The sequence below is a fragment of the Monomorium pharaonis genome, chromosome 3 (genome assembly GCF_013373865.1).
Source record: "Monomorium pharaonis isolate MP-MQ-018 chromosome 3, ASM1337386v2, whole genome shotgun sequence".
Classification (NCBI taxonomy): Eukaryota; Metazoa; Arthropoda; class Insecta; order Hymenoptera; family Formicidae; genus Monomorium; species Monomorium pharaonis.
The window spans coordinates 5,479,107-5,491,141 of record NC_050469.1 but is presented as its reverse complement, the minus strand read 5'-3'; the positions used below and the strand labels follow the sequence as shown (position 1 = coordinate 5,491,141).

General features: G+C 32.8%; 1 protein-coding gene across 21 annotated transcripts in view; it reads left to right on the top strand.

Moving 5' to 3' along the window:
• The window catches only part of LOC105833385 (dystrophin, isoforms A/C/F/G/H), a 459,023-nt gene that overhangs the window by 125,122 nt on the left and 321,866 nt on the right, over window positions 1-12,035 (top strand). For all 21 annotated transcript variants that reach the window (XM_036283830.1, XM_028191394.2, XM_028191395.2 and 18 more), the window contains one exon: window positions 7,204-7,309. In XM_036283830.1, coding sequence (XP_036139723.1) covers window positions 7,204-7,309 — 106 coding nt within the window. The remainder of the gene's footprint in view (window positions 1-7,203; window positions 7,310-12,035) is intronic.

The following is a 12,035-nucleotide window of genomic DNA, read 5'->3' as shown; positions in this document are numbered from 1 at the left end:
TTTTCGTTCGTTTTAGATACTTCTTTGAGATATTTAGATCTCTCTTTCACGTTGAGGTCTGCGAGAAAAAGTATAAAAACTCTGCATTGAAAAAAGAGTTTGGTAATGATAGCTTAGGTAATAGTTTGATAAAATAATTTTAATTAAATATTTTTGTTTAATATACTTAAATATTGAATAATATTTATTATTGTAGTCACCGTTTAGTAACCGATTGAAGATTGAAAATTTTGAGTAGACGTTTTGAAAACATGCGATATATGTTAAATTGAATATAAATTTTTTAACTATGTACTTTTACTTTCTTGATTTATCTGTTGATTAAATATTCGAGGGTTTATTTTTTGTGTAATATTTTATAATTCTGATTATTTACTACAGTTATTATTTTTTATAGTTTATATAGTTTTTGTATTACTTTAAAATTGTACAGATTTCTGTATAAAATCGTATCCACACATAACTGCAAGTATATTGCATCAGTTCCGGTTGGTAACCATATCCCGATTGTCACTTTTAGGCAAAGAAACGTTGCGCAAAAGATATCGTTTCGGTCGAATAAAAGCTGAGGGAAAAGAATACGTTGCTTTTGCCATCGATACGTTCTTTCAAGAAATATTTGAAACGTTCGTGTTGTTTAATAATTTTATATCTTTTTGCCTCTCTCTCTCTCTCTCTCTCTCTCTTTTCTCTGTCCCTTTTTTTCTCTCTCTTTGTTCACGACGATATCGTAATCGTTTGAGGCACGCTCGAATTTTCCTTATCACCATAAGAGACAAGGCGCTTGCGCTTTGAACGAGAGAACAATTTACGATCTTCACAGAAATATTTTATACTAAAACCGCCGACGACGAGGTAACGTCACGGATAAACATACGAAGGAAATGAAGGTACAGTGAAATTTTTCGTTGGTCGTCCGTAAGTCAGCTCGACAAGATACCCTCTGTTGTACAATCATTTCTCTTTACTCGGCTTTTCCATCTTCTTTTTCCGTTAGCGTACTTTTATTTTCTTCAGGAAAGTAACGGTTTCTGCTACGGCGCCGTCCGATATCTTGCCCTTCCTTGTTCGTGTTACATAAAGCTATCCGACTTTTTTTTACATTTACTTGTGTTTTTTTGCAAACGCGATTTTTCAGTTTCCTGAAATGTACAGGTTTTACTTACTTTTTCTTTTATAATTACGCTGTCCTGGAAACCAACAGAAAAATATGATTGAAGATTATGTCGCGATTGTTTCGTGCTGAAAAGAGATACGGATTTAATATTCGATAAGAAGAAAATGTAAAAAAATTTGAACAATGTTAGTCGTATTTTCTGTGCTTTTGTCGACGTTGCATTAAATAATGTATGAATTGATCGAGTAAACTTCGCATCTTACTGTGGTCGCTATGTGGTTGCACTCTGGATAATGAACGACATTACCGAGTAAGATGCATCACGTCGCTTATGAGGAAATATTTCATAGTTGGAGAAGTTATGCTTCCAACTACGGTCGACGACTCTAAGAGAACTGAGATTTCTCGTAAATTATATGATTGTTTTTGTATTATTTTATCAAGTTTTACAAAGTTTTTTTAGATGTTTTAATCAGTTAACATTTAAATGGCATCACGCGATTACGAATTTGTATACAGAGATAATTTTTTATTATATTTTATTGCAAAGTTTGCTATAAATTTTCCCATGTGTGTTGATAAGCTTGGGACAATTTAGCTATCTATGAAATATTTATAAATGACGAATATTTAATATTATAAGTAGAAAATTATATAGAATACTTTGAAATATAATGTTATCTTACGACTATTTTCAGGATAAATATGAGAAAATTCTCTCTGTGTAACGTGGGAAAAGAGATTATAGTTTTCCATTAAGACTTCTTGTAAAGTTTGTGTTCTTTTGGGTGCAATATCGACGTCACATTGAGTAAAAAATGTTGTTAATTTGACTAAATTTTTCAACTGAATTAAATTTGATAACTATTCAAGTATTTATATATTTTAATTAACTATATAAATACTTGAATTGAAATTTGTGCATTTAAGTTAAATGCATAAATTCTTGAACTCTCTGACGTCACTGACAAAATTTTAATTTAGTTCGAAAATTTTGTTAAATCAACAATATTTTTTCTTAGTGTATATTTTATATAAATTTCATTATGAACTTTTCGTTGATAGCCACATGATTCTTTCGCACAATACGAATAATAAATATAATTTTCTTGAAATGTCTGTAGTCTATATTACAAGTGATTTGGTTTACAAACATTGTTGGGACATTGGGGGACGTCAATTTTTGAGTTGAATTTTTTACTTATTTTCCAGTAAATTGTTTCTCCGCAGAAACGTTTCGACGGATTGCGTTAAATGGGACGTCAAAAGTTTTGTTAAATGTCCAATTTTCTTTGACAACGTTTACTTGTGGTTGGTGTCGTGAATGGTGCTCACTCTCTCGCGCGGAATACTTTTTTTTTTCTGTGTACATGAAGTTTATATTTATGCAAGGCATTTTATGCGCTATTATTTTTTCAAGCTCCGAGATTAATTTAGCCACTGATTTTTTAGGACATTTTATAATTTGTATCACAAAAGCAATAATGAAAACGAATATATTTTCCATAAGGCCATAAAGCATAGTAAAAAAGAAATATGCTAATATATTGTAAGATACGTTATTTTTCTGTTGTTTGTAACATAAAACGCATGATATTAATATTATTGAACAAATGGAATATGTAATATATTAACAAATTTGATTGATATACTAACATGTTAATATATTAATTTACATACTATTTCTTTTTTTTCCTGTTGATATTGAACTTTATATTATTTTAATTTTGTTTTGCATTTCTTATGTTTTTTACAATGTTACCTTTTTTACTACATCAGTTTTTCATTCTGTTTTTTATGCATTGACGAATCTTAACATGTCTATTCGAATTATACTGCGTATTTTATTAAAGCTTTATTAAGCCTTGAAAATGTTTTTCTCGCATTTAACAATTGTATAAAATGTTTTTAATATATTGAAGTAAACTCCTAAGTATTTCACGCTTTGTAGCATTATGCATAGCTCATTCACGCGCTTTATTTCGTGAATTGAATTTGTCGAGTTGTTGAACCCAAATCTCATATTATTCATGGGCTTTCTGTCAGGTTATATCGGAGTCATTCCGCGAAGATTAAAATTTAATTGCTGGTATATGAAGTTTAACATGCCCGATGGGAGATGAAGGAAAGTGTCATTAAGGGGAAATTAGCAGAGTTATCTTATATGTAACGTCGCTTAATTCGACGCTAGTTAATATAGCAGTAAATTCATTGCGAATTTGGCGGGGAACGTCAAGTTATTTTGTATAGATATTATAAGAGTACTCAGACATAATATTTTTTCTTACAATAGATATTTTAAGAAACATTTCTTTTAAGATATTAAAATAAATTTAATGTTTTGTTTGCAAAGGATTATCAACATATTAATTACAGGAATTAAATGAGATTATATATTCAATAATAACATATGAATGTATAACATGTGAATACTGTAAAATAGCATTTGATTATTATTCAAACATTTTATTCTCGGATGATATATATTAACTTTGCTAATTAATTCAATTTTCAGTAATATGTGGTACACATTCATCGATCTTGTTTTGTAACAATGATATTTTGATCTTATAGTGGAATAAATACAGCATAAATTATAATTTATCCATATTAGAAACAATAATGCTTATCTATCACATGTAGCTTTCATGTCGCTCTTCTATCAGAATTGCTACGAAATTGTACGTTAATATATGCAGATGAAGATCAACAGCTTACGCTATTAAGAAGCAATAACACAGCTTGGTACGTTATTCAGCGTATCGCACACTGAGATGTATATTATGGTAGAGGAAGGTCGGGAATATTGGCATTGGGCCTCTTAAAGCGATATTCTCTTATTTATCGAAAAATAAACATTGCAACATTGACGTTGAATACTGACAGAAATATAATCTACTTAAATATTAACTTATAAATATTTTGCACAAAAGATTTATTAGAGGAAAAGGAAAGAAAAGTCTATTATGTCAGTTTTTTGGAGTCCAATTTCCTAGATGTTTATTTTTAGTTAGGTTACGAAGACGTTAATTATTTCAAAATATGAAACAATCTTGTAAAAATTGCTATATCATCTAGAAAACACTAATTTAGAAAATACTTTCTAGTTTAGATTTGTTTTTAAAGTTTTATTTTTTTTTACGAAGTATTATCCAAAAAGAAAGTGGTATGCCAGTGTTTATAATCTTTCTCTAAGTTATGATACAATATAAGTCATTTTAACTTGCTAATGTTATTGATGTAATTTTTATGCGAGATTTTAAGATTGACACGAAGCTATGAGTGATTTTTCGTGTTCGGAGAAAGCGCGAAAACTTTTACGGCTACTTTTAGTTTTATTCTTTTCTACGTAAACGATAACGTTCACAATAGCCAGGATACCGGATATCCGATGAAATTCTCGCGGCTTCTGTTTCATCGAATTCAATCCTACGGGATTTCCATTGGTTACTACTGGGGAATGGAAATGTGTCAGGCTATTGGCTCCTGATGTTTGAATGGATTGGAGTGGAGTGTTTGGTTAACGTGTCCTATCTATGTCCTATGGACACCCTTCGATCTAAACTAGTACTTTCTTTTATTCTGTGATTATGGAAATGATACATAAATACGAAGGAAATGATAGAAATGATTAAGGAAAGAATATATGGGTGGAAGTCAAATAAAAAGTTCTATTCGTAAGAGCTTTGGACGAGATAGCTCATATTTTATGTAAGTTATTGCATAATATATGAGCTTTTCAAACATCTGCTGGCATACTATACGCAATAAAGCTTCAAACAAAAAATAATTTTAAACTTGAGATTTTTCAATACTTTATGAAGGTACATAGGAAAATTGCATGTGCCCTACCTGCTATTAACGTAACTAGAACTTTTTGGAGAGCGAGTGTATATTCAGCCTTTCGAGCGGTTGGTGACACGGAAGTAACGCGCGATCGATTATGTCAGAGGGATGTAAATAACTCCACTTTACATAGGAAGCGGAAGTAAAAGTACCGCTAAGTGGATTAACGGTTCTTTTTACTATCTCGTAGAATATTAATTTGGTATTTGAATATAGATGACATTATCGTAATTGCGATGATTGCCATTATTACAACGTTTTATATTTTCTGTCAATTGCATTTGTTAAAATGCGAAAAGAATTCGGTCGTCTCTTAAATAAAATAATGAATGGATAGTAATCAGTAATGTTCTCATGTACTGAAAGATGATATTCATTCGCACATCAAGTGGAAAAAGATTTGTATTTAATACCGAGATTAGGTGCGCGTTTATAATGCTAGCGGACAAAGTGAATTAGTCAGATTAACAAGTTAATCTAGCAGTTTTCCGAGAATCAACTAATTTGTGCATTCGCACACACATACAGACACACAGTCCTGATATAATATATATTATATACGCGCGCGACAGATCCGAGAAGATCCCTAGGCTTTAGCGAAATTAAATGAGTCTACCAGGAATAAGATAAAATCTTCAGGAACTCTTAACCTGCATCTGATACATTAATTGTCGATTAAAGATGCGTCTCTCAATTTTATGAATGAAAGAATTGATTATTGGACTTATATAGATAAGCAAAAATGGATATTAATACTCTTTGAAGCTCTTTGTTCGTCGAGATTTAGTTTTTTTTTTCTTAACGATATTGAAAAAGAAATGAAGATTGTATCTAATGAAACGTTTCATGCTTGACGAATATCGCGAAAATTAATTCTATCAGCAATCAAGCGCGAGAATCGGATTAAGACTTGAAGCACTTGTGCGAGAAGGCAGTCATTCAGTATCCTTTTATCCAGAGTAACGTGGATTAGCGAGACTTAACATAGTTATTGTTATCGTAATCCTCTTGCGAAACCGACAGCGTCCATAAACATTTTCTCATCTCGACATTATCGTGTTTTATTAGGATGTACAGGAATTCTAAAGTCTTTAAATTAAACAAGTGTATTATTTGCATTAAAATAGAAGAAAACTTTAAACAAAAATATTTAATAAGTAATTTTCTTACACCCATCGATTTTTTTACTTTGAATACTTTTTTATATACGTTGCAAAGTTATGTTACATATTTTTTTGCATGTTTTATTATAAAACTAATAATTTTACACACTTTGCTACAATTTATTTCAAAGTATCTTTTCAGTGACTGGCATCTAATTTTAAGATAAGATTAAATGTTAATTAGCCTACATTGAGAGTTGATGATGCTGATGGTCTATTCTGAAAGGTCATGTAGTGGTTGCTACAACTAACCGCTCAGAGAATAGAGTTCAGTACGTCGAAAGCCTACAAGCGATCGATAGGTTCGTGCAGCAAAAGGTAGCTACAGTAACACGGCAAAAACAGGTGATCGACCTGTATGTTTCGTGGAATATATTACGTGAAGATATTACCACTCTTTAAGAGTTTGCATTGTCGACTTCCGTTACTTCAATGCAACAGAAAGAGGCGGTAATACTTTTATAGGATTTTTTAATATATATTAGCAGTTTACATACCGGTTATAGAATTGTTTTGCCTCATTTTTTTTCTTAAAATGAAGGAAAGAATAAACGTTCTGTGGTTTATAAAAGATCTTTGTTAGTCGATATTTTTGCGAGCAAACGTTTTCACAGTTCCTGTGTTACTTTTAGCGTGTAAAAATTGCAGTGTGCTTCGAAAGCACGCGCATGTATCACGTAATAGAATAAATTGATTACTTTTTATGTCGACAATTAATGTATCATGAAGCAGAAAATTGAATTCTGCGGAAAGTAGAAGTTTGAGTGAAAAGCTCGTGTGAACGACCGGTGTCTCTTAGAAGCTGGGCGCGTGCTTTCGGCCAACACATTGAACTTTCGGACGAAGAATGTGCGTGTGTCCGAGCTGGTCTGACTTCCAGCCATTAGGTTGCAATTTGCAGCAGTTTCGACGCTGCCATCGATTATAGGCTATGCGCTGCGTCACCGTTGCATGCGGCGAGCACTCGCCTGATACAAGTGCCACGGTTTCGCATTAGTTGCTGTATCTTACCGCGGCGGTTATTAACCGCTCCAGAACCTCGTAATAATGCCCGTGCCATTTTGATTTATATTGCAGAACGTCTTACGGGAGCTGGAGCAAAAGAAACCGCAATTAGACGAGCTGGTTCACACGGCCGAGAACTTGCGCGCCGACACGAATCGACAGCAGTTGCATGGCAAAGGTAAGTGTTTTATGATTGTGTATTTCTCAGGATCGCATAACAATTGTAACGACACGTAAAGTCTATCTTGTGTATCTAACAATAAACAAATTTTATTTTAGAATGTTTTTTTTTTTTAGAATATTTTTTGAGATATATTAGTATATTTCAACTCTGAAATTGTTTCAATTTATTATTAATAGAATGTTTGTTATACGAAAGAATATAACGAGAATTATAAGGATTTATATTAGTATCTTGATACGCGCACGTATTAAATTGAAATCGTAATTCATGAGTAATCGTCAATATCTATGCAGATGTTAGTCTAGAAATATATATTTAATAATATTGAAAAAATATTAATTTTTAAGAGCTGGTATCTCACCTATTGTTAATATCTATAAGTTATGAGAGTTACAAGTTTATGAGATTATTTTTTTCAATTTTGAAAGGAGTAATTTGAATTGCCATTAATCGTTAGATGAAGATTTTTTTAAACAAATAATGAAAATATTTTCACGAAAGTGTTTCACGATAAGTGCATTGTGATCTAATGGATTTAATAAGTTTCTGTCATAATTGATACTGGAGAAGCGATCTTGTCTGTGTGGCACTTTCCGCAATCGGGTGAAGTTTAGAAGTTTAATTATCGGCGCTTTGATTGCTCGTCCGAAGACTGCAATAAATTGCAGTATCTGCCGATCGATGTGTGAATTTGGTCTGCAAATCGTTTTGAAATTAATTGTCGTACACTGATTTATCATCGAGTGTTGAACGCCAACATGAAAGCACGATTTTAACTCCAAACTTTTCATAATTTATAATGTTATTTAATTGTATATTAATCTTTTGATATGTAAAATTCCATTGCCGGCGCGTAGCTGCATGCAGATGTATTTTATCATGAAATATCTAATGAGATTTAACTGTATAACGAAATCATTAAAATTACATTAATAATTTGCAATATTCGTTCATTTCTGAACAATCAAAATTAATTGATTTAAAAGTTTTGTCGCGTTTGTATAAATTCTTAAATTGTGCGTGAATAGATGCAATTTGAAGTCAAGGAAGAATATTATTCGAGAAACCACTGGTTATTTCAAATCTTCTGAAATGTTCTCTTTCTCCATTGGGTATTGTTCGTTCTATATTAGCATTGCAGTGCTCGTCAGACGCGTCTTCTACGGTGCATTATAAGACAATTTGCTTTTTGCATTTGTCTTCAGTAAAAATGAAGAATTTAGGGATATTTATTCGCATTATATTCTTTTGCAGTACACACAAAATTAATTTTAAGTAGTTATTCAAATTTGTGTCAGTTTGAAATAAAATTTACAAATAAACTGTAAATTACGAAATATTATTTCTTTAATTTATAAAAACTTTGTCATTTATTTTTTAATATTTTTAATATATTTGTTAAATGTTAGTTTAATATTTATGTCCTTTAATGTTATATTAGATTATATTAAGAATTTTTCTTAAACAATTTGCAAGAAAAATTAAATAGAATAATTCAGTAAATAAATAAGATATTGTTTAGAAAAAAAAAAATTTTTAAACTTGCACGTATTAATAAATTACATCGATCTTAGTTGGGTTTTTTAGTAGACGAAGCTTATCACATTGCTAATCATTCTTTAGCAGTCAGCTCCGCTTGCGACTTACAGAGTAAATTTTTTCCTTTGACCATAGATTACCGTGGTAGCGTGTCTACCTTCGGGACTTGAAATGGCTTAACACGCGAGATTGATTCTTTCTGCAGCGTAACATGTGCATTTTTTTGATTTTTTAAATTTAGATATACACCTTGTTTAATTTAGTCACTTAGATACGTATCATTTAGCTGCATTTTTTAACACAATTTGTATGTTAAATAAAAGAGAAGCAAATTATTGAAAATAGTATGTAGGAAGTGTAATTAAATGCTTTTAACGAAATGTAATTAAACGTTGTTAAGAATCATTTAAAAGCGAATTTCGTTTTTACGTGTATATATACTGAGGAAAAAAAGTCGTTAATTTGATTAAATTCCGCAATTTGATAAAATTTTTTAAATTCAAATATTTATACGTTCTAGTTAATCTAGTTAAATGTATAAATATTTAAATTGAAGTTCAAGTATTCTATCTATTTAAGTTAAATGCATAAATACTTGAACTGAAGAAATTTAATCAAGTTGAAAAATTTAGTCAAATTAACTTTTTTTCTCAGTGTACATTATGCATTTTGTATATCTTCTGTCGTATCATGTACGTAACTTTTTATGAGATGAGAGAAAACAAAGGGAGTTGCCGCGAACAATCGGTGTATCGAGGATTTGATCGTAGCTTCGTGGCTATTTCACGAATATTTTTCATAAGAGGCTGGTTATCAGGAATGTCTATACCACGTAGCGTTGCCGTTGCCTGCCGGACTTTAATTACGAGCACGAAACATACGGAACACGCTACCATCTGCAACATTTCACCTGCATAGATTGCCACGCTCATCCCCGGCTATATGCCAGTAGAGCTGCTTTAAGTGGCGTTAACTCACGCCGTCTTGGAATTGCCTGGCGAAGTTGTCGGCATTCTCTCAACTCCTACGGCGTTTTAGTCCCTTCTAATCAGTGTAGATTTATGCACTTCAGAATGCATATGCGATGCATCGCAGTCGAATTGCGGATCTCGTTTGCCGAGTTTTTAAAAACTGTATTTTATTAGACATTTACCATACCATCTACTTGGTAAAAGCGTTTGTGCCCCAATCGAGTTTTTAATATTTATTCGCCTTTGATGTCTTCTTATACATTTTTAGTTACTTTTTAATAAATTTTAATTTGTTATCTTATATAATTTTATAAGATCACTATTTATAAATTGTTGATCTTCCGAACTTGCATTAGCTCAACACAGTAATCTCCAACGCACACGTTTGCATATTTCATTCAGTGCTTAGCTCATAAATCCAGAATATCGTGCAGACATAATACATCTCGCCTACATAATGAGTTAACTGCCGCCGGGTCCAGAATATCGCTACCGGTTACCTACGGGTCGGTGTAATGCGTGGCTCTTACAATTTGCCCAAATAAGCTCGGCAATTTATGTTTGCGCCGGCTGGGAGCTTTAGGAATTGATTTGTTTTCGCATTTTCGTATTTGTCGATTCTCGATGTTAATGACACCGGCCCGCGGCGTTTGGCGTTTTATCAAAAATATTCTATGAAAGTCTTCGATTTTTGTCCTGGGAAACCAGAAAAATTTATTTAAAGGCACGCGCTCCTCCGTAGCTTTCGCTCGAGGAGATTTTAGAGGGTGGATTTTCGATAGCTATACGATAGCTATACGAGCATTCGGGCGGATATTTTCTACGAAAGACCGACTTATCGATTTTCTTTCAATCGTTTTCATACCAGCTGTCTGCCTCCCACACATTGCTCCATTCTCTGAAAGCTGCCTTAGGTAGATCCTACTAGCACGCATAGTTGTCACATCGATTCCTTTCCGCTGAATTCCGTATTCACTACCGGTGCTCCTATGACTTTTCCTCTGACGAACGAGTAGAGAGAACGAAATGGAGGAAAATGTCCTGGGATAAGCCTGCAGCCTGTTTCTACATCTGCAGTTAAGGTCTGCCGGGAGGAGATGTCTCCTCGCGTTGCCACCACGCGCAGGCTCGCTTTATTAGTCTTGCTCGAAATTAAAATCGATCAATTAGTCCGGTGCTACGACCGTTATTGCATTCTATCCGCGACGTTGAGACATTTCTTGTCCTCTTGAAATTGAAATACTTTCTAACTAAAATTCGTGCTATCGCATTATAATCGTTCGTTGATTTGATTATTTGAAAATATTCATTACTCTCACGTTGCCGTCTCGGTTCATCTATATAAAAAATTCAGTATATATAATGCGATTGTGAACTTAGAAGAACACACTTACGTCGTTTTTTTATCAAATATTTGGCACTGTTCAGTCAGCTTGCGTAGTCTTCTCTCGAAGATTTAGTGCAACAGGTCCATGCATACATTTAAATATTTACACAGACACCTTGTTTTCATGTAAAACTGTTGATCTATATGCATTTTTTTAAAAAAGAGATATACATTCTATCATACTTCTCTCATTCGTGTGCAAGCTAATAAAGCAAATAATAGATGATCCAATAGTTAATAACTGATAATGTAAATATTTTAGTACCTTGGATAAATATTACGATGTCCTTTACAGAAATTGAAACGGATGCATTACACTTTAGAGACGTTCAGATATCGCAAGCATTTCTGTATGTAGATCGATATTGCAGTATTCGGGTTATAGATGCATTGCGTGTGCATCGACCACAGTAATATGGTGCGTGAGATAGTCCCAGTTGATCCGTATGTCAGGAACGTATGCAAGAGACACTTCAAAGGGGACAATGTCCGCGTGTATGTAGCGCAGGTACCTATTACTGTTTAATGCCCAACAAGTTGAAGGGATAAACCGTGTAATAGGCCTTACAATTGGTCTTACTGCGTGACGCAATTGCGATGGGATGCGTTCCTATGGATCTGATCCTGATTCGATACCGCGATGAAAACGATATTATAAAAATCACTTTTTCACAAAATATTTTTTTAAGTCTTATTTAATTTTTCTTCTCTGAAGCTCGATTTTCAGAGTTCTTATCTCGGAGATTTTCGGCGGTAACGTGACGCGAAATCGTCATCTCTTCTAGCATTTGCAATTTCATGTTTGCTTTTACATTCCGTCCTC